Source organism: Watersipora subatra, chromosome 10, assembly GCF_963576615.1.
Source record: "Watersipora subatra chromosome 10, tzWatSuba1.1, whole genome shotgun sequence".
In the NCBI taxonomy this organism is placed as follows: Eukaryota; Metazoa; Bryozoa; class Gymnolaemata; order Cheilostomatida; family Watersiporidae; genus Watersipora; species Watersipora subatra.
In genome coordinates, this window is record NC_088717.1 from 4,004,754 (window position 1) to 4,027,354 (window position 22,601).

The following is a 22,601-nucleotide window of genomic DNA, read 5'->3' on the forward strand; positions in this document are numbered from 1 at the left end:
CCATGTACTATTTTAGAGTTACATAAGCAATAGTCATCATTATGCAGAGCTTGAGAATTCATCCTGTTTGTGTGTGTTGAATATAATATGTATTTAGTTATGAAAGAAAGGCTATAAAAATAACAGTCAACGAATATTTGTTAGTGAATCAGTTCAAGCTAGTTTCTTGCTGATAATATTACATTACATCCATCATATTTCTGCACATCATGAATAATGCCAACATGCAACTAGAGCAGTCATAATAACAGCGCAAATACTCTCCAAGAAGGAATAAATAATGTAGTCCAATTAATTACTTACAAAAAATACCATTTCAAATATTGAGTCTCCATAAATGTCGAGGCAGTCTGCAGGACTGTCAGACAAACAAGGAGGTATTGGCGGGTCTGTGCTCAATGAGTAAAGGTCAAATAAATGGAGGAAGAGCCATCTTCATTTCTTTCCGCATTTGCTCCAGTCGAAGGTCTTGCACGCTGCCGATACTATGAATACTAGAATTACCTGCAATAAAAATAGAGTCTATCATAACCTTAAAATAGACGATTCCTTAGTTTTTAAACTGTTTTGTGAAAAGAAAATGGAGTAGCAGGATCAATGACAGCTTAGAGGGATCAACTTATATAAAGAGAAGTTTGACGGCAACAAAAAGCTCCAACCCACCGGATATTATAGTAAGCCAATGATTAACACAATGTATTAAAGTTAATTCTGAAGTTCCTAGCGTTTCCAATATAGGGCAGTGACTACAAACATATTTCGAAAGTGTTATATACATACCAGAACCACGACAACGATCGCTATCGTCATCTTCACATTTCTCCACCAGAGTTTATTGGCAAGAGCTCTGCTTGAAGTCTTGAATGTCATCGACTGCATGCAGAACAGAGAATTAACGAACTCAAACTGCTCACAACTAGCACAAAGAGCAGATAAATCTAGGATTGATGTTAGATGAGAACATAGAAATTTGAGATTATGTTCAAATGAAGTTGATGTCATACAAACTACTCCGATTGGCACTTATCATGGTAAATGTGACCAGCAACGACCGTGGAATTTGAAAACTGCAAAGTGGTGTCAATCCTTATTTTGTATGTACATAAACGCGTGAAGTACACCGTGAAATCTTTTTAGCAAAATGAAACACAATCAATATCTAAAATAGTTGAATAACTGTGTTGCGTTGCCTGAAAACCACGGTCAAAACTGGCTTGCTAATTTACATATATTTTTAATGAAAAATAAAATGTGGCCAAGATCTTGCGGCTGAAATAGTTTCCACGAATAACCTTGACCTATAAATGAACTCTTCTCACATTTAATAAATGACAAGCTATTTCAGGAATGTATTTTACTAATGTTGTTGATAATCTCAGAGGCTTATAGGCTAATAGCTCGCCTATTTCTTCAATCTATTTTCGACCTTGTGTTGGTCTCATTACTTCACACCATGTCACAATAGAACTGAGGCTAATGAAAATCTGGAATGTACTAAAATTACAAAAAATTAGGAGTGCAGTGGTGAGGGATAATCATGTTACAAGGTCAGGCAATTGCACTAATGTAAATGCATGCGCTTCTCTTTTTCCGAGTACTCTATATACCGTAAAACCTTTAATTGAAAGCCCTCTTTATTTGACCGCCACCATAGGAAAAACGTTGAAAAATAGAGCGCCACCCTTTAATTGAACGCCACCTCTATTTGACCCCCACTTTGACATTCTTTGATCTTTATGAAGTCATAATAGCAAGTGATCAGTGAAAAGTGTCCACATAATAGTACTGATAATGACTCAGTTACCTCAATAACAATTAATTCATTTATTGTTTCTATTCGTATCGAAATCCCCTTTCCAACTTCAAAGCTCTTCAGTTTTTTTCGTTGAAACTTTCAAAGCAACACCACGAAAACATATAACAACTGTATCAGGCTAATAGTAGTTCTTTGTTTAACACGGTCTTGATATTTCAATGTCTGTGTAAAACGGTTTGCATTTACGATGGTCTATGAACGGCTAGCTTTAGGCTAAAAGCTGTGCTCGGCGCCCACACAGATAAGAGTTTACCACTATTTGTGCGAAATGCAGCAAGTAAAGGTTTTACTGTTAAAAAAAATTGTATGGATGCTAATATCGAGCATTAAGTAGTGCAGAAGAAAAGCTGAGGTCAGAAGACATTGTGGAAGGTATTGAACAGCCAGAAGATGAAATGTTCCGAATTAAAGCAACAATCAGAATGCAATTGGCCAACCAAAGATGCAAACAATTTTGTTTAAAAAATGTCAATTTTTTCTCTGCATGCATTTGAAGTATGGTTTGTTTATTTCACTTGTTCTTGAATATATGTGTAGAATTTGATAGATTACATAGTATAACTTATAAATTTGCAGACTTATGGTGTACTAGCGGTGCTTGCCGGCATTGCCTGGGTATTAAAAATCAGTTTATAAACAATGAGAAGTAATGAGAGTTGCCTGACACCTGCTATTGGCCTAGCACAATGCCAATGGAAATTTTTAGTAAGCTTACTAATGACTAATCACTACTAATGATAAGTACAATCACCCTGCGTAGTATGCAAAGCTGTTGAGTATTTGCTCCAATATAGCGAGATATATCGGCCAGCTAACAAATCAATATTTATGGCCTAATTGGTACGGTGTCGGACTGGTGAACGGGAGGGTTGAAGATCAAATCTTCTGTACGGATTCTTTATAATAAGATTTTAATAGCTATAATAGCCGGACGGACACCCGTACATATACACAAACTTTGAGAAATATATATAGATTATTTAATAGCATTGTTGTGGTTATATAAAGGTTACGCTGGATTGATGCTCATAACTCCTCTATTGCACAAAAAAAGCCAGTTTTGGCAACAAACTGTAGAAAAACATATTAATGAGTGTAATGAGCTTTTATGCAACATTGTTAAATAAAGATATAAAATAAACGTACAGGCCTATCTTCAAATTTAGAATGAAGTAAAAATTGAAAGCTCGAACAAATTGCAAAGCAGGAGACAGGCTTATAATATAATCTTAGGTTAATTGCAACCAACAGATATCAACTGGTTGAGATATTTCTTGGTTCCCAATGCACATTTACTTAAAGATCTATGAAAAGTTGAAGGTAAGTTAGCAGATTTTTGCTATCTAAAAAGATCAATGTTGCTCCGCCAGAAGAACAGCGCAAAATATGGGAGACATAAAAAGGTAAAAGGTTTAAATTCATCTTCCAAAACTCTGCTAAGCTATTTGAAAAATACAACACCATCCTTTATTTGACCACCACTATAGTGGAAGGGTTGAACAATAGAGTGCCATGACATTCAAATAGAGGTTTGACAGCGTGTATCAGTATCTGTGTTTGTCTATCATTCGTACAGTTCTAGCGATTGAAGGAATGAAAAATCGGACACTGCATTGAGGTTGAACGACACAGTCTCCAGACAAGTGCATCTAACCATTATGCTACACTGTCTTTATCAATGTCGATTACCTTATCTATCCTCATTTAAAATCTATTGGTTCGGCATCGTTTTCCTGGATCACATTGATTCGGCATATCAGATTGGTATTACCACTTTTACTTCTAGCCCTGAGTGCAGGTTACAAGCTCAGTATGTACTTCTTATTATTAATTGATATTACCCTTTGCAGTTGTTTTTTTTTCAAAAATTTGTCAAGTTTTATAATCATTACATTTTGTTTTAGTTTGAAATTTTCAAATGTGCCGTTTCAATTTACATGTCTTCAATATCTGGTTCTTCCAGCAACTATTCTCAAGATCAATCGCTAGAAACTGTAAGAACTAAAAACTTTTCACATGAAGTTGTATGTTGCGCATGCTTGCTATCTTGAATTAGACGTGCGTCTACATTCTCTTTCCTTTCAGTCAAACAAGGTATCCTTATGCAATAAACTGCTTCAGTGATGGCTTCAGACACTTACCAAATCTCATTTTTACGCTTGTACCGGTCCAGCTATATCAAAAATTTTGGTGGATAGCTCCTGCCACAACAGTAACCTTTTTTTTATACACACACACTTGTATGTACTCATTGTTATCATTAATGCAACAAATTCATGATTTTTATTTTGCATTCTCATTTCATATTAATTGTATAAGTATTGAATCATTTTTCATTGTAGTAGAACATACTTCATCTAGCCAATACTTGCTTATTATTTCACATTAGAAACCTTTACAGATATTTTATTTTTTCTCTAAATTGATTTTAACTGTACAAAACTCTTATCTCATGATATGAAGTTAAAATGTTAGAATGATAAATGTGGAATAAAAATAATTTTCTGTGCAAAAACCTGTGCAACACTAAGCATTCATCTAGTCTTTGCTATAATAATTCCGTCCATTATAGTCCGTCCATTCAAAGCCATGCTGATAGCGTAAGGAAAAAATCTGCCTCGCACAGGAATTGAACTCTGGTATTCCATTTTGCAGGCTGGTGCTCTAACCACTACACCACTCAGCCGCATTGCCACTTCAGAGAATAATTATGCACATACTCATTACTCATGACGATGTATCCTGGTGCACGGGGCTGTTAACATACTAATAATTAATATTCAAAGAAATGGCAAAACCTCCCAACTTGACAAAGAGACAAAAAATTCTTTAAAATCTTTTTAATCAACTTAACTTAGTAAGGGTATGACCAGGACTGTTTGCTGGTGTTAGCAATATCCAATGAGCAATAATTAACTTAACTTAGTAAGGGTATGACCTGTTTGCTGGTGTTAGCAATATCCAATGAGCAATAATCAACTTAACTTAGTAAGGGTATGACCTGTTTGCTGGTGTTAGCAATATCCAATGAGCAATAATCAACTTAACTTAGTAAGGCTATGACCAGGACTGTTTGCGGGTGTTAGCAATATCCAATGAGGAATAATCAACTTAACTTAGTAAGGGTATGACCTGTTTGCTGATGTTAGCAATATCCAATGAGCAATAATCAACTTAACTTAGTAAGGGTATGACCTGTTTGCTGATGTTAGCAATATCAAATGAGCAATAATCAACTTAACTTAGTAAGGGTATGACCTGTTTGCTGGTGTTAGCAATATCAATGAGCAATAATTAACTTAACTTAGTAAGGGTATGACCTGTTTGCTGGTGTTAGCAATATCAATGAGCAATAATTAACTTAACTTAGTAAGGGTATGACCTGTTTTCTGGTGTTAGCAATATCCAATGAGCAATAATCAACTTAACTTAGTAAGGCTATGACCAGGACTGTTTGCGGGTGTTAGCAATATCCAATGAGCAATAATCAACTTAACTTAGTAAGGGTATGACCTGTTTGCTGATGTTAGCAATATCCAATGAGCAATAATCAACTTAACTTAGTAAGGGTATGACCTGTTTGCTGATGTTAGCAATATCCAATGAGCAATAATCAACTTAACTTAGTAAGGGTATGACCTGTTTGCTGATGTTAGCAATATCAAATGAGCAATAATCAACTTAACTTAGTAAGGGTATGACCTGTTTGCTGGTGTTAGCAATATCAATGAGCAATAATTAACTTAACTTAGTAAGGGTATGACCTGTTTGCTGGTGTTAGCAATATCCAATGAGCAATAATCAACTTAACTTAGTAAGGGTATGACCTGTTTGCTGGTGTTAGCAATATCCAATGAGCAATAATCAACTTAACTTAGTAAGGGTATGACCTGTTTGCTGGTGTTAGCAATATCCAATGAGCAATAATCAACTTAACTTAGTAAGGGTATGACCTGTTTGCTGATGTTAGCAATATCAAATGAGCAATAATCAACTTAACTTAGTAAGGGTATGACCTGTTTGCTGGTGTTAGCAATATCCAATGAGCAATAATCAACTTAACTTAGTAAGGGTATGACCTGTTTGCTGGTGTTAGCAATATCAAATGAGCAATAATCAACTTAACTTAGTAAGGGTATGACCTGTTTGCTGGTGTTAGCAATATCCAATGAGCAATAATCAACTTAACTTAGTAAGGGTATGAACTGTTTGCTGGTGTTAGCAATATCCAATGAGCAATAATTAACTTAACTTAGTAAGGGTATGACCAGGACTGTTTGCTGGTGTTAGCAATATCCAATGAGCAATAATCAACTTAACTTAGTAAGGGTATGACCTGTTTGCTGGTGTTAGCAATATCCAATGAGCAATAATCAACTTAACTTAGTAAGGATATGACCAGGACTGTTTGCTGATGTTAGCAATATCAAATGAGCAATAATCAACTTAACTTAGTAAGGGTATGACCTGTTTGCTGGTGTTAGCAATATCCAATGAGCAATAATCAACTTAACTTAGTAAGGGTATGACCTGTTTGCTGGTGTTTGCAATATCAAATGAGCAATAATCAACTTAACTTAGTAAGGGTATGACCTGTTTGCTGGTGTTAGCAATATCCAATGAGCAATAATCAACTTAACTTAGTAAGGGTATGACCTGTTTGCTGGTGTTAGCAATATCCAATGAGCAATAATCAACTTAACTTAGTAAGGGTATGACCTGTTTGCTGGTGTTAGCAATATCCAATGAGCAATAATCAACTTAACTTAGTAAGGGTATGACCTGTTTGCTGGTGTTAGCAATATCCAATGAGCAATAATTAACTTAACTTAGTAAGGGTATGACCTGTTTGCTGGTGTTAGCAATATCAAATGAGCAATAATCAACTTAACTTAGTAAGGGTATGACCTGTTTGCTGGTGTTAGCAATATCCAATGAGCAATAATCAACTTAACTTAGTGAGGGTATGACCTGTTTGCTGGTGTTAGCAATATCAAATGAGCAATAATCAACTTAACTTAGTAAGGGTATGACCTGTTTGCTGGTGTTAGCAATATCAAATGAGCAATAATCAACTTAACTTAGTAAGGGTATGACCTGTTTGCTGGTGTTAGCAATATCAAATGAGCAATAATCAACTTAACTTAGTAAGGGTATGACCTGTTTGCTGGTGTTAGCAATATCCAATGAGCAATAATCAACTTAACTTAGTGAGGGTATGACCTGTTTGCTGGTGTTAGCAATATCAAATGAGCAATAATCAACTTAACTTAGTAAGGGTATGACCTGTTTGCTGGTGTTAGCAATATCAAATGAGCAATAATCAACTTAACTTAGTAAGGGTATGACCTGTTTGCTGGTGTTAGCAATATCAAATGAGCAATAATCAACTTAACTTAGTAAGGGTATGACCTGTTTGCTGATGTTAGCAATATCAAATGAGCAAATGGGTTATAATTTGGACATCAGGAAGTCTAGCATATTGCAAGCTAATTTTTGTGTCTTTTCCTTAGAATTTCCTCGGAAGGCTAACGAATTATCTAGGATCGATCCCCTGATTGGATGCTTTTTACACGTAAAAATTGGAATAAATTTAATACGGTGCATAGAATTCTATCAACTGATTGAACTTGTCATAAACCCTCCCAATGACGAAGTCTATTCATCAATAAATCCTAGCCCACATCATCTGAGCTATGATAGAGTAATTACCTATCATCTACAGTTCTAATTGTATTTACCAATCATAGACCTATTAACTAGTTATTATATTTAATAGGTCTATGTTACCAATAGCTTACAAAAACTAAAATCACTTGCTGAGTAAGCAACAATTATTCTGAATATCTGGTAATCGTAGCCTTACACTGCCATATCGTAAACACTTTTTTGGAACAGTGGGCGGGTTTCCATAGAGTGAAATAGATTTACTCACGTGTGAACTCAAATCCTCAGTCTTGTCTATGAGCAACTCTAGTTTCTCTCCTCTCTCTGCCACACTCGCTACACAAAACAGTACAACAAAGTCAACCAGAAGGCTGATTAATGCTAATCAGTCCACATAATCAGAATGTCTGAATACATAACTTTTTTCTTTTCACATTCTGCTGTTTAAGGTATTGAGACAATCTCTTAGCCCGGTAATCTCTCAATTCTGTGTAGTCAAGGTGGCGCGCAAAAAGCAAACGGTATCCATCAACCTACGCAACCAACTTCTATGCTCTAATGTGTCTAGTAATTCAGATTGTTCACATGCTCCCATTCAAGTTGGCACAGTCGACTCGACATCTGTGCAGTCGACTCGAAACAGTCGGACAGAGTTCGCTCGGTTTAAACCAAGCCAAAAAAAAAACTGATTTTTATGGTTTTTTCCATTATCTTTCGTGAAAAACAATATTTTAAGCTCCTAGTGATTCCTGTGTGGTAGAAATGCAATTCTGTGCAATTATCAGCTGTGGAAATTCATTTAAGACACAGTAGTAAAGTGATGGCAGAGCTCAAGTTGAAACTACATGAAATCCTAGCACAACAATGAGTTAAAGAATTTCATTTTCAATTGGTTTTATCAAGCGATATGATGATACCTTTTCTGATGAAATATGAAAACCGTGTAAAGTAAACTAATTATCTCATCATTGTCTTTAATAATGAAAACTTTCTCACGTCTAGCCAGTGCCTATAATTAGAAATTAAAACAAAATCCTTTTGGGCAAAAGCTTTGCATACCAATATTTCATTTAGTGGGTACAAACCAAAGTAGTTTTGTAGAGTTTTGCTAGACACTAGTGTGATAAGTCTGGAGTTATGGCTTACCGGTCTATTTTAAGATATATAGATCGTAAAACCTATACAATGAATGAAGGCACATTAATTAGTCGAACATTACTACATAAAGTAAACAAACATAGAATATATAAAGCATCATGTAGAAACATATATCATGCAGAAAAACTAACCAGTTGTACAGAATTGCTAGCAACGTGACATATTATGTGTAACATCTGTTTCACTAACCTTGTGCCTCTGTAATAATATTACTCGCATACTAGCTTCACATTATTTATTCTATTCGTTATTTGTAAAAAACAGCTGTAAATATGTCAAAGGCAAGTCTTAGACGTTGGAACCAAGCTAAAACAAGACAAAAAAAGAGCGGAAACAAACAAAATTTGGTGACCAAAAAACAATGCTATCATTGGTCATCATCATCAGACCCCAGGGAAACCAGTGCTGGGGACGGGCCAGCTGTCCACAATTCACCGCTCAGAGTAACCAGAGTGCGCTAACACCAAGCCCACTAAGCTCTGCACAAGTTGGATTGTTAAAGTTCAGTTTATCAAGTTCTTATGTGTCGAAAAGTTAGTTGTGTCTTGAATTTCCAACATGTCTCGCAATACGGATCCTGTTTAGCAGTTTTACACTCGAACTGCAAAAGGCAAAGGTTTTAATGCAAAATGTAATAAGTGTGCTGTCGTAAAGCAAGGACACGCGGATAGGCTTAAAGCACACGTAACAAAATGTCAAGCTGATAACACCAATTCAGACAGTGATGCTAGTATTCAGGTGATAGAAGTTGAGTCATCTGCCATTGCTCCAAACACTAGCAATGCATCTGGTACAACAGTAACTTATCAACCCTGTGCCAGTGTGAGCAGTGCTGCTGCTGTTACACAAGAACCAAGGACAAGTAAGAAGAGACAGCGCACAATATCTGAATACATTTGCAAGACTACCAAGAATGAGAGAGATTTTTGACAAAGCGGTAATTTTTAGTCATATCATTATTTTGATTTTTACCACTTACCTATTTTTTATTTCTGTAGCATATAATTAGCAGATAATAGTGGTTGAATGTTCTATTAATCATCTCAAGCAAGCTCTGAGAGGTGTTGTGAAATGTAGAATGGTGAATTAATATCTATATGTAGATTTGTTTTGTAGGCAAATTAATTTTTATGAGTAGAGAATGTGTTAAAATATTCAATCAGTTGATATTATTTTTGCTTTAGCTTGCTAAATTCATCTATGCTACAAACAGCTCATTCCGGATAGTGGAGCATCGAACATTTCAACACTCTATGAATTTAGTTCGACCAGGGTACACCCTTCCTACACATAAAGAAATAGGTGGCAGACTGTTAGATGAAGTGCATGCAGAGACGGAGAATGAGTGCAAAGAGCAGCTAGCTGACCAAGCTGTGAACATGTCTCTAGATGGATGGTCGAATGTGCACCGTGAGCCAATTGTATGTGTAAGTGTCACCAACTCAGCCGGAAAAAATTTAATTGACTGACCGGTTGACACATCTGGAAGTTCCCACAATGCCAATTACCTCCATGAACTTGCCCAGAGCACTACAGCTAAAACTGAAAGACAATTCAATTGCAAAGTCAAGCCATTTGTTACTGATAATGCCACCAATATGGCTGCCATGAGGAGATGAGTGCTACAGGATGACCAGTCAACATCTCCACCAATAACATACACAGTCAAACATGGATAACTCGTCCACGGATAGCTCGAACACATGGTTAATTCGAACATTTCCTTTGGTCCGTTCCCACGTAATGATAAATTGCTATAGATAACTCGAACTCAACACTGTTAATTCGAACTGTTTTTTTGCCCAACGGCTACCGAAACGGTTGTTATCGCTTTAGAAAATCACTTTATTCAAAGCCATAGAGGTAAACTTCATCTTTTCGTAATTCATAAGCGTCGTTATCACCACCATCGGCAAAATATTTTTGTCAACAACTTTTCTAAAAGTTTGGTGAAAATTGATTTATACTGCGATACGATGAATAGCACGGGCTAGCCGGGTCACGCGCGCAAGGATTTTCGCCACGCACATACAAAACAAAAATCGCATGTTGTTTTGTATGTGCGTGGCGAAAATCCTTGAGTGCGTGACCCGGCTAGCCCGTGATGAATAGTTTTCCGACTTGATTCCGTGTTGAATCAACGTCGGAATGTTGAATGTTTAAAACGTCTTAAAATTGGTGTAATTAAACGTATACGTTGTCTGAGCTACAAAAAACTATTCATCGTTTGACCTAAACACAGAATACGTGTACATTCAATAAGTATCTATTAAAAAAGCGTGAGTGATATAGAATGTACCGTAAAACCTCGTAAAACTTCTAATTGAACTGCCTCGGAGTGTTGCTCTTAACGAATCCCAGGTAAAGTAAGGTAATCTGCATAAACTTCAAGAAGAAACGGCAAAATTGATCGTGGGTAAAACCCCAAAAGAAAAAAATGTCTTTTCTTTTGAGCATTTCAACAACGATCAAGTTTTGCCAATGTCAATCTGAAAAACGTCCTGGCAATAACATCACCTCAAACAACAAACCAATCTCAAGTGATAGAAAAATCTCTATACTTTTTCATGAAAACGTTTTAAACTTTACATTAGAAGCATTTAATTTGAAACAAGCCATTTGTGCTTTTGATTTATATTATAGTTTGTATATGTACATGTATCTACTAATAAATAAGTAAATATATGGACTTGTGACAGTGCTCTGATAACTTGAACGCTCTGATAATTCGAACACTTTTGCTCGATCCCTTGAAGTTCGAGTTATCCATGTTTGACTGTATATGGTTGTGGAGCCCACATTCTCAATCTACTAGCCAAGGATTTAGAGATATCAGCAGTCCAGAAGCATGTAACGAAAATAGTGAAGTACTTCCGGAATATTCAGCTGCCTTCTGCTTGGTATAAAGCTGCTGGTGGCAAATACCTTCCAATACCGATCAAAGTAAGATGGAACAGCTTGGCTGACACCGTGAAAGCGCATCTAGATAACTGGCACATACTCCTAACTGTTTGTGAGAATCACTGTACAGAGATAGATAAAGAAATAGTCAATAAAGTGAGCGATCTAAGCTTTAAAAGAAACTGTGAGGGTTACTAAGCTAAGCTGCAGCCTATTGCAAAAGCGTTGGACAGGATGCATGTGGCTAATTGTACAATAGGTGATGCAGTTGAAATTTGGAAAGATCTGGAAGACGAGGTGTCTGAATTATCAAGCACTGAAACTGACCACTTCAAGAAACGGAAAAACGCAAATCTCGCAGCTTACCACTACCTTGTTAACTTACTAACACCGAAATATAGAGGAGCCCGACTCTCACTATCAGAGCTCAACTCAGCACTCGATCTATGCAGTCATGATTTTCCCACTTGTGTACCCAGCATACTCGAATACCAGAGCGAAATGGATCCCTTCTTGCAATTCCGTTTTGCCTCACAGACTGTGAAATCTGTAGCTCCACTCGTATGGTGGAAATCAATTCGCCAACTGCCAGCCCCAGTATTGGACATGATTAAAACCCTGCTAACAGCAATCAACTCTAAAGGCTAGCATTGAGCGGATATTCTCAACATTTGGGTATGTCCATTCAAAAGTCAGAAATAGACTGGGCACAGAGAAAACTGGGATACTTGTATTTATTTATCATATGACCAATATACCTAAGTACATCGAGCTGTATGTTTTATATTCACTTTATGTATTAAGATTTCCGCTCTGTATTTCTTCAATCATGTTTGACTACAGATTCATTCTAAAATTTTCATATGTTTTCTCGCTTTTTTACCCATAACAACTCCTACAGTACCATCTGTAACAGACGATTCCACATATGGATGTTCAATACTCAAACATGCAGCTATTGTAAGTGATGTTAATTAGACTAAAAACTTCAAAAACCTTGGTCAAATTATAAAAACCATAAAAACCTGTTTAAACCATAAAAACCGGTTTAAACCATAAAAACTGGTTTAAACCATAAAAACCTGTTTAAACCACACAAAAACTGGTTTTTTAACCCTACAGTCGGGAGCACTGAGATGACCTGCATACACTGTTCACAGGTGGGTAGACTAACATTGCCTGTCCACATGCTCACATATGAGTTGACTTGCATAAATTGCTCACATATGAGTCGATTCACATAAATTGCTCACATATGAGTCGATTTACATAAATTGCTCACACACTGACATATGAGCCGACTAACGTAATTGGTTCACATGCTCACATGAGACAACTCACAAGTGTTGATCGTTGACTGTTGGTCAAACTAGGATTGAAACATTGTCAACAGTCATTAACATGACAGATTGATTGTCTAGTATAGCTTGTGAAGGCCAGCCTATTCCACAGAGAAACCGATATCAATTACGTAAAACACTTCCAAGATGATGTCATTGAGAGTTTATCAAAGAAGGTGAAGTGATTTTCTGCGCAGAGGTGAAAATTATATATCAATCAGCATGGATGTCAGTGCACTAACAGCCTGCAACTGACTATTCTATTGTGTACAAGCTTATTTCTATGTAACCATGGAAGCATACACCGGTGAAAAGCATTCTCCAGGAACATGAGCATGCCTTTAGTTTCCCTACGCATACTCAAGGGCAGACGTAAAAACATTTATCATTTACTGGAATATGCAAAGAGCAATCATTGATGTCCTGGGTTCCCTTTAACTTGGAACCACCAACTACTAATCTCCTTCTACAATAACTGGTAGAAATGGCGAGTGATTAGTGGGCCAGTCCTAAAAACAATTTTTTGCACACACCGAGAATGTTTGCTATAAGACAAGCATAGAGATATGGTAGCTTACAAACATTAGGTATTGACGAAGACCTCAAGCAACTTCGTTCAATCGCGCATCGTGGCAACATGAATAATCACTGTGACGAGACGTCCACAACTTGCATATAATTGAGTACCTAGGTCACCACAAAAGCTAACGTGATTCTTGGACAATTCTCACAAGTGCAAGATTGGACGGAAATGCCATGCCATGGAAATCTGAAAGCAACCTTGACTAATTAGTGTCCGACAAGAATGGCTGTTAGATTGAAGTCGTCGATGCATTGTCGATTCGCCATTTTAAGAACAAAAATGTTTCTCTCGCGTCACAATAGATACAAATGACTGAAGCAGTTGGTTATAACGACCCTAATTAAATTTTTATTAAATTCTAACATAACAGCTTGCGTCCAAGACTAGCTTTTGAACGATGCTGAAAACAGTGTTTCACAAATAACAAATATTTATACTCGGAGAAAGATATCCCTTTTTAATGCTACATGACATCTAATATTACAAACTGAAACATTTTATGAAACAGTTCAAATAACTCTTTTGATAATTATAAATGTGTTAAAATCGTTTGTAACATACGTTTTCACTGTATGTCATAAGCGTCGAGTATGTTTATGAACTGTTCTTATCATTAATGTATAGTACCTTTTTCTTGAGCAAAATATAGCAATACAAATAGCGGTAGAAACGTTACCGCTGTCCCAAATCTTCAATTATCCATATTAGATAAAACATAGCCTCACGGTACATAATTATGTATACTGTCATAACTGGACATATGGGTGCCTATGGTACATAGGTACGGTACATATGGGTGCCTATGGTACATACAGGTGCCTATGGTACATACGGGTGCCTACGGTACATAGGTATGGTACATATGAGAGCCTACGGTACATATGAGAACTTTAAGATACGAGCAAAACGTCGCCAAGTTTTTCCTTTGACATATGAGACATATTTAAGATACAACCACCAGAGGTGATTCTTTACGTGACCGTTATATTAGGTGATCGAGTACAAAAATAGCATCGGTCCGTGATTTTGACTGAATCAGTTTGAAAAAGCTTTAAAAAGGCCAACTAAAAGCGAAAGTGAAGAATGAAGGGTCACGCTGGAAGATAATAAAAAATGCTAACGAACACAAAATTATAATTAAGTTTAGTGTAAGATTAAAAATTCATTTTAGTTGTTTATTAAGTAAGCAAAATTCCTTCAAGTTAATATTAAAGTTTATGTTACATTCAGTAGCGTCACAAAAGCGCAGCACACCTAACCTGCGGCTGTCAATTCTCTCACGCATGACTGTTAGCCACTACATCTGTCTCGGAGGTGAGAACTCTATATATTACTGTACATAATGTTGCATTTTATTGCAGTTCATTGATACTAAGTAAGTATTTGTCACTTTTCGAACAATTTCAAAAATTAAAAACAGGTATTTGCATCGTGATATCCTGTTTCAGGTGCTTTTTTCAGAAGAGGGGAGAGTAGATTAATTTGTATTTAGTTATTTTATTTAAGAAATATTCCTTTCAGATACAATTTTTTGTACCGTAAGCAAGTATCACATACGAGCTCATTGCCAGAATGCATTAGGCTCATATGTAGAAGTATGACTGCAGTGGAAAATCCAGTAAATATGTCATTTATGTCATAAAGATGAGGCCGATTCTCATTGGTCAATCTATTTTTTAACGCATCGCTTATAGTGCCAGTGTGTGCAGCCACTATCTATATCTTTGCCAAGGGATGGTGATGCATTTTGTCATTGTGAGTAGCCAGGTCTCTAGGCAACAAAGAACAAACATAAGGAGACTTACCAATATTTTTAACCATGATTCCTTTGAGTTCATCAAGGTCATTTTCAGCCTCCGCGATGCGGTCTCTGTCACGGCTATGATAGGCCTGCAAAAAACCAGTGAGTTGTACATGTAATGAAGTTCAGTCAAAAATTATGTGTCAGAATTTTGATAAAATATTAGTATTCACGAAGTCCTGATTACCTACTCGGATTATTGCTTATCTGCAAAACGAAGAGAACAGCTAACATAAAATCTTTCTCACCATCTGAGTAGCCAAAATCCGTGAGAATTCTGTGTTCATCGCATAGGGGAGAGCAGATTGAGCCCTTGCACCATACTGTAGCTGGAATCTAAGAATAAACACAGAAAATAAAACTTGTTTTTACAAACATTGTTCCGAGCAAGAGGTCATGAGCTATACTTTGTAATATCTTAACAAACGTAATAGTCATCACATTGGTTAAAATACTCGCTCAATGCTTGCTTGGGGTTAATAACTAGCACTGTTGACTATGCCTAACGATTGTTAAGCTGGCCCAAAATGTGGGTACTGTTTTAGTAAAGATTTTAATAGAGATCTAGCTTTGTTCTAGCTCTGATCCAGGTAAGTTACTCAAATTAATTAGGAAATTATTCTATTACATGTGCATTTAACTAGTTTAATCATAAAAATGATTTAGCCTTGTTAAAGCTTGCCATGAAACTGCACATTTTCATTCATAATTATCTCCTCATTGCCATATTGAAAAAGCTTTTACCTTATAGAATCATTTATTGTTGGATAGAGATCCTTCAAATGTAAATGAATCTGGATAATTTTTTGTGATTCTTAAAACATTTGTACATGTACAAAACAAATTTGGAATTGTTTTGAACTTCATGAGAAACCCACCAGCAGTGCTCTTCAAAGCCATCACCTTACAGGTGAGTTGGTTTTTGCTGCAGGTACAAAATACTCAGTGATTGGTTTAACTATGGATAGATGAAAATAGTAGGTGTAGAAATCCGATTAAATCCACGAATTTATGCTTGAGAAATTAAGGTATGCTTCTACCAAAGATGCACTTTTATTAGTTGAAAGCTGCAATAGACATTAACAAACATTTACAAGGTGTATAATATTGTTGGCATACCAGTTTAAGGAACTATGAGTTTTTCGCTTTCAAACATCGATAAAGTCCCTTTCTTGTAGTTAAACTTATCAAGCCTCTCGACAGCAAACGTAGTCAAACCCGCTACTATGATGCTAGTTCGCTACAGGACTTGCTCTGTGTTTTAAAATCCTCATAAGCAAATATTATCATAGGAATACAATGTAATGTGTTTAATTCGTTCAACAGCTAGAGGCCTATGATGACTCCTTAAGAAATACTGCAAATACATAACATTTAAGCAAAGACATGATACGAAACTGGAGGTAAAGTTAAATACAGTACTTTTCGGATTATTAGCTGCTACCTTTTTCTGATGATTTGAGCTATTCGGCTTATATAAGGATGCGGCTATTCTGTGGCTTTTTCTTTCACCGCTAGGGCACATTAACCAGAATCTCCGGTTAGTGTGCCTCTAGCGGTGAAAGAAAAAGCGAAACAATGCCTAACGGTAATGTTCCGTTAGACACTAGGTTAAAAAGCGTCGGTTAATACGGAACAGTGCCGTTAGGCATTGTTCCGTTGTAAAAAGCACCGTTGTGAGTTCTGCGGCCTATACAATGGTGCGGCCTATGTATTGTTTTATTATCGTTTTTTGGAAAATAAAGCAGATGCGGCTTATATAGGGGTGCGGTTTATAGTCCGAAAAGTACGGTAATACATAACCAGAGAAATACCGCAATAATCGATAACAGTCGATTGTTATTGTTAGTTTTCTTTAATGACAAGCGAACAGAAGTGCCGGCTCAGAGTAGGGTAAGTTCGGCAGTGAAGTTGGCGAACAAAGTTGCATAACTTGTAACCTAATCGCGGTGAAGTTTGTATTTTTATGCAGCATTTCGAATTTTCTCAAACCTGTTCCTTTGACTTTTCAAAGCCACAACTTTTTAAGAAACTGCGATAATTGTATACCGAAAATTAGGGTGGAAAGGCAAAGATCTGCTCAAAATTAACACAATACGTTGAAAATCTGTATGATTAGATGATCGTATATGAAGGTGTTACTGTGTTGTCTATTGGTGATTGTAAATAGCTCGATCACTGATACAATGCCAGGCACAACAGAAAAAAATAAAGTTACATAATGAGCCATTGCCTAAAGCCCTAAACGGTCCGGTAATCAGAGAAGCGCTCACCTTCTTTTTATTTCAGAGAGGAATGCGAATGCCTTAGACCGTTCAAAATCCTAAAAAAGAAGTGAGTAAGTTCAACCATAAAATACAAGCTAACTGGAAACAGCTAAATTTAACTTCATTGGTTCTGCCAAAGCAGCCATTTTCAAAGGCAAGTGAGAGTATGGCGAAACCTGAAGAAAACAATCAAAAACTGGAATCACAAAATTAACAAAGCTTAATTCAAAATCCAATTGTAAAAAGATTTCAACTGCGAATGAAAAATAGAGTTATAATATAACTATATTTCATTACATAATTATAACTATAACCATTAAATTACTACTATAATAATATGTATACAGCTATAATAATATAGTTATAACTAGATATTATTTTATACCTAAAATTTATTTCTCAAAACAAGAACACTAAAAAGAACTTGTAATTTGTAAAAAGCACAGTATTTGCAGCTGTCTTTGTAGTATTAGATAATGTTGTTCATCATGTCTGCGTAAGTAATGCCTGTTATTTCCCAAAATTCCTAGATCGCATTTAATGACTCACATGCAACTCCTGAATGATGAATAAATTTGACTCGATATATAATTTCACCGACCATACTTACATCATCTGTTATACAGAGATATACGATTCTGTCTTCGCTTATATAATGGAACAAATACCTAAAACAGAAGATAGAGACAATCAGATAAGAGAATATTAGTATAACATTACTAAGATTCTACGAGGCACAATCAAACTACTTTATAAATTCCAGCATGGTGGGAAGAAGCTTTATAGTTATGAAAAGCATTATGACCTAAACTGTGCTAAATTGATCGGACTGTGATAATTTCATATATTGAAAGCAGGATTGGCAATCAAAAAATCGAATGATTGAAATTGAAAAAATTTCGGCGAAAAATGTGTTGTTTTTCATAATTTTGCGATTGTATATACAGTCATACTTCGACTTACGAGCTTAATGCGTTCCGAGACTGAGTTCGTATGACAATTTACTCGCATGTTGGTACAATTTATTTATATATAGAACAATTAAATGTATATTGATTGGTTTCTATAGTCTAAAAAATGCAAATAAAACACTCAAAACAAGATATTGTAACAGAAAGAACATGTTGGTTATTGTCCTAACGTACCACATGCTTTAAAAAAACAACAAATAAAAAATAATGCAAGGAAATGTGATTAATTAAAATGTAAAATTAAATACATACAATAGCAGTTAACGCTAGCATTTGCCAGGGAGGGAGATATACGTTATCCTTGATTACAACAGCTGACTTTGATAAATTTGAATTTTAGCAAAGTGTTAAAAAACAAACTTAGTAGCAAACCTAAAAGGAAACTTTCATCTTTAACTTAACGCAATTAAAATTTCTCCGACGTTCATAGTTTGAAGTTTCTCGCTGGTTAGTTAATTTTTCCTCTGTTTGCTTTCACGACTAGCCGGCCGTTTTAAGATAAACCTATCTAAGGACATTTGCCTTTGTCGCCCTTTCAACATGTTGCGATTAGGACGAACACAGGTGTCGTCACAAAGGATTAATGCACGACCACCAGCCAACTTGTCCGAATGTCTATTTTTATAGTTTTGATAGATAGCACTGGCCTTTTCACATAGCATCGTTTCAATTACGCTGTCACCGGCTAATTGTTTATCTTTGATCCAATGTCTGAGCAGTCTCACCATCAGCGGTCGTGAAAATCGCTGCGCCGTTTAGAAACTATGATTAGTCCTTTTGCGAACTAAATGCCCTGAATATAATCCTTGTTTGATAATTGTGGATGTATTTCTGTCATATTGCTGAGCTAGCTTAATCACGCATACACATTTCGCATATTTTTCAATAATTTTCCGTTTAATATCAATTGTTATCATTTGCTTTTTCTTTGTATTATCATTCATTTACTGGCAAACTTTCGATCTACGCACAGTACGTTTAATTCACATAATTCTGCATAGAAAATCGCGCACAAAAACACGGTACAAAAGTATAACCTGAGCAGTTTAAAAAAACAGAGTGACGCTGTTCTCATAAAACACCTTTGGCATACTTGGCAACTGACTCAAGTGCTCGTAGCTCAAACATGGCTCGTGTGTTAGTGCTAAAACTTGCTTGAAAGCTGGCTCGTATCTCAAGTTTCTCGTACGTTGGAGCACTCGTAAGTTGAAGTATTACTGTAGATTATTTTAATACAGTCGGAGTGAACATATAGTTGACTTTGGTATATAGAATTTCACTGCAACTAGCATGAATACTTGTAGTTAATGAGATTGTTCCTACAGCATCACACTACACAATATTTTCAATGATACAATCACTATTTGCACAAATAATGTAAGTGTGCACGGCAATTTCAATATTCTTTTAAAAAGCTGCTGTCATATTTTTGAATTAAAAACTACCTATAAATCTCCACATTCTCAATCATTCTATGTGTAAAGTAAGCAAGCTGCATAATTTGTAACTTAAACGAAGTGAAGTTTATATTTTTATGTAGCATTTTTAATTTTCTCGAGCCTATTCATTTGGCCATTCAAAGCTATGACCTTTCAAGAAACTGCGATCATTGTATACTGGATATTAGATGGTAAAGGCATATATCTGCTAGAAATTTACACTATGTGTTAAAAATCTGAACGGTTAGGTGATCGTTTGTAGAGGTTTTAATTTTTAGCATTAACTTTTAGCAATAAATTAAGGTTGTTCTAGATTGCTAAAAAGTTCTGATTAACTACACAGAGAAAGAAATGACAATTTTTAAAATGTCCAAATTTTCATTAATTGACAAAACAAAAAATATTTGCAAATGCTAAATTTTAAAACCCTCCAACGTGAAAGTACGATCCCTTTATCCTATATCATATCATGGCCTATTTAGTCGGGGACACCACATATATAAAAATAGCACATTAACAGAACAGCTTTGGTATAAACTACTTCGAACTAAAACGCTGCGGATTTCTACTGCCGTTTGAAAAATTGAAACATTTTTCTAATTTGTGATGTAGGATTCCCTGTAGAGTTGCAGTACGATTTAAGTTAGAGTCGTATGAGTCACGCTAGAGTCGCATGAGTCAAGCTAGAGTCGTATGATTTACGCTTAAAGTCGTATGACATAAACTTAGGGTTGTATGATTTTAACTAGACCTCAATTACGTCAACTGTAGGTCCATCAATTGAACTGACGTTGCACAAAATGAGATAGTTCTATAATTTCTAACTACAGTTTGATGAAGTGAACTTAAGTTTTATCAACTACTAATTACTAATTTTTATTAATTATTAAATATATCATAATAACTTTAAGGTTTGAACTACAGTTTGACTATAAAAAAACTTAAATGTGAAGATTTGAAGTTTGATGAATTGAACTGGTTTTGAGATTTCAGCGAGAGTTTATCATTTGAAGTTAAGTCTATGAAATAATCTAGTATTACGAATTGAATGTGTTTCATAAATTGATCAAAACTGTGCCAGTAAAAAAGAAAACTTAGAAAAATCTATTGCTAAGCCCATCAAATTAAACAGAAACAAATTGCAATCTCTTACTTGCCATGAGCGTATGTAAGCTTTTCATTAGGCGTCCTGATCTTGCCAAGAACCTGCTCAGTCACTTCGAGGAAGTTTCCTGAACAAGTGGCATGCTTAGCCAAAACTACTACCCCTTGTGAGACAGTAGAAAAAAGGATCGGCATCTTGCTAGCTCAAAGGCTAATAGTAAGCCACGGTACTCAAACCAGAATTTCTTAACACCCGTTCTGGAGTGAATCACCTACAAACAGCAGAGACGATTAAAGACTCTGAAATAATATTTAACATGACTATGGTGAATGTATTGAGTGACATGTAATATACTAGTCACTATCGCATATTATAGTACATTTAACTATGGTTCATAGAGTTGTCATCTATACCCAGCCTTCAATTTCGTTTCTTCCTGTTCTAATGCCTCCATGAGTTGACAATACGTTTTATTACTGCAATACCAATCTGATGGCATCAACACATTCAACAGAAGGTACTAATCAAAAACAAATAAAGCATTAAGAACAGACAGGCTTTATGATGGTCAACGAAATCAAATGTCTCCTTGACACATAAATAGCTACTTCAATTTTGTTACCAAATTAGCTGGTAAAAAATCGCAAAACGACTAAAACAAATGAAAAGACATCGTCAGACAACAATTGAAAAATTATAATGCATTCAACACTCGGGTATTATAAAATGCCGTGTTTTATGCAGGAAAATAGTATCACATAATTATGTTGTTGAGAAGCTAATGACTATCTTAACTGTACTTGTAAACAGTTTCAGAAACCGCTCTCATTTACAGTGTTTTTGACCGTTTAGATTTAGCTAGTTGTTCCCCCGTGCTAAGGCAGATTGCTTTACTGTACACAAAAAAAACTAAACCTTTTCATAGAATCCCGATCAAATGTGGGCTTGCCTACGCGCTCCACACCTTCGGATCAAAACACAAGATACGTATAAACGTCGAAACTTACTGATCTACTCTTTGGCTCAACGGACTGTTGTCTCTAGGCAAACGATCACTACTGCGATTGAAAGAAGAGATACTTGTAATACCTCACATGATTCTCGTTTTGTACGCGAAACAGGCGTTTCTGCAAATCGAAACTACTCATCGGATATGCAATTAGGTATGCACTACGCTAAGATATGTACCGAGTAGTGCGATAAACAGCGGGATACACGCACGATTTGTGTTTACATGTACATCTTTGGACGATTTAAAGCCAATTTTGCATTACATTTTGTGCACTTTTTAATTTATATACAAATGCTTACAACATAAACAAAAATATTCGTTTACAGACATGAAAACCCTTCTTTCAATGTTCTAGAAATAACGATGGTCCTTTTAAATGATAACGTAGTCATTTAGACCGCGTAACACTGATATATGTACTTTTTGTAATACTAACGTCAGAAGCCTGAAGTAGCGAGTCAAATAAATTAAATTTTTCTAGCTTTAGCTTGCCATCCGTATGTCCGAAACCACTGTTTTGTTACCTCGTTCCCACAGTGGT

General features: G+C 35.8%; 1 protein-coding gene across 2 annotated transcripts; it reads right to left on the reverse strand.

Annotated features, from left to right (window-relative positions):
• Window positions 1–72: 72 nt before the first annotated feature.
• Window positions 73–22,104, reverse strand: LOC137405765 (vesicle-associated membrane protein 7-like). Of its 2 annotated transcripts, none has more exons than XM_068092153.1 (9): window positions 22,056–22,104; window positions 21,097–21,319; window positions 18,144–18,201; window positions 17,540–17,589; window positions 15,515–15,602; window positions 15,271–15,355; window positions 7,752–7,819; window positions 781–873; window positions 73–504 (listed from the first exon to the last, which is right to left on the reverse strand). In XM_068092153.1, exons 2-9 carry the CDS (start codon window positions 21,240–21,242, stop codon window positions 436–438), a joined length of 657 nt encoding a protein of 218 aa, XP_067948254.1. In that variant the 5' UTR covers window positions 21,243–21,319; window positions 22,056–22,104; the 3' UTR covers window positions 73–435. The 2 variants fall into 2 exon arrangements, with proteins under 2 accessions (XP_067948254.1, XP_067948253.1); XM_068092152.1 differs by lacking the exon at window positions 22,056–22,104 and adding an exon at window positions 21,964–22,055.
• Window positions 22,105–22,601: the final 497 nt, after the last annotated feature.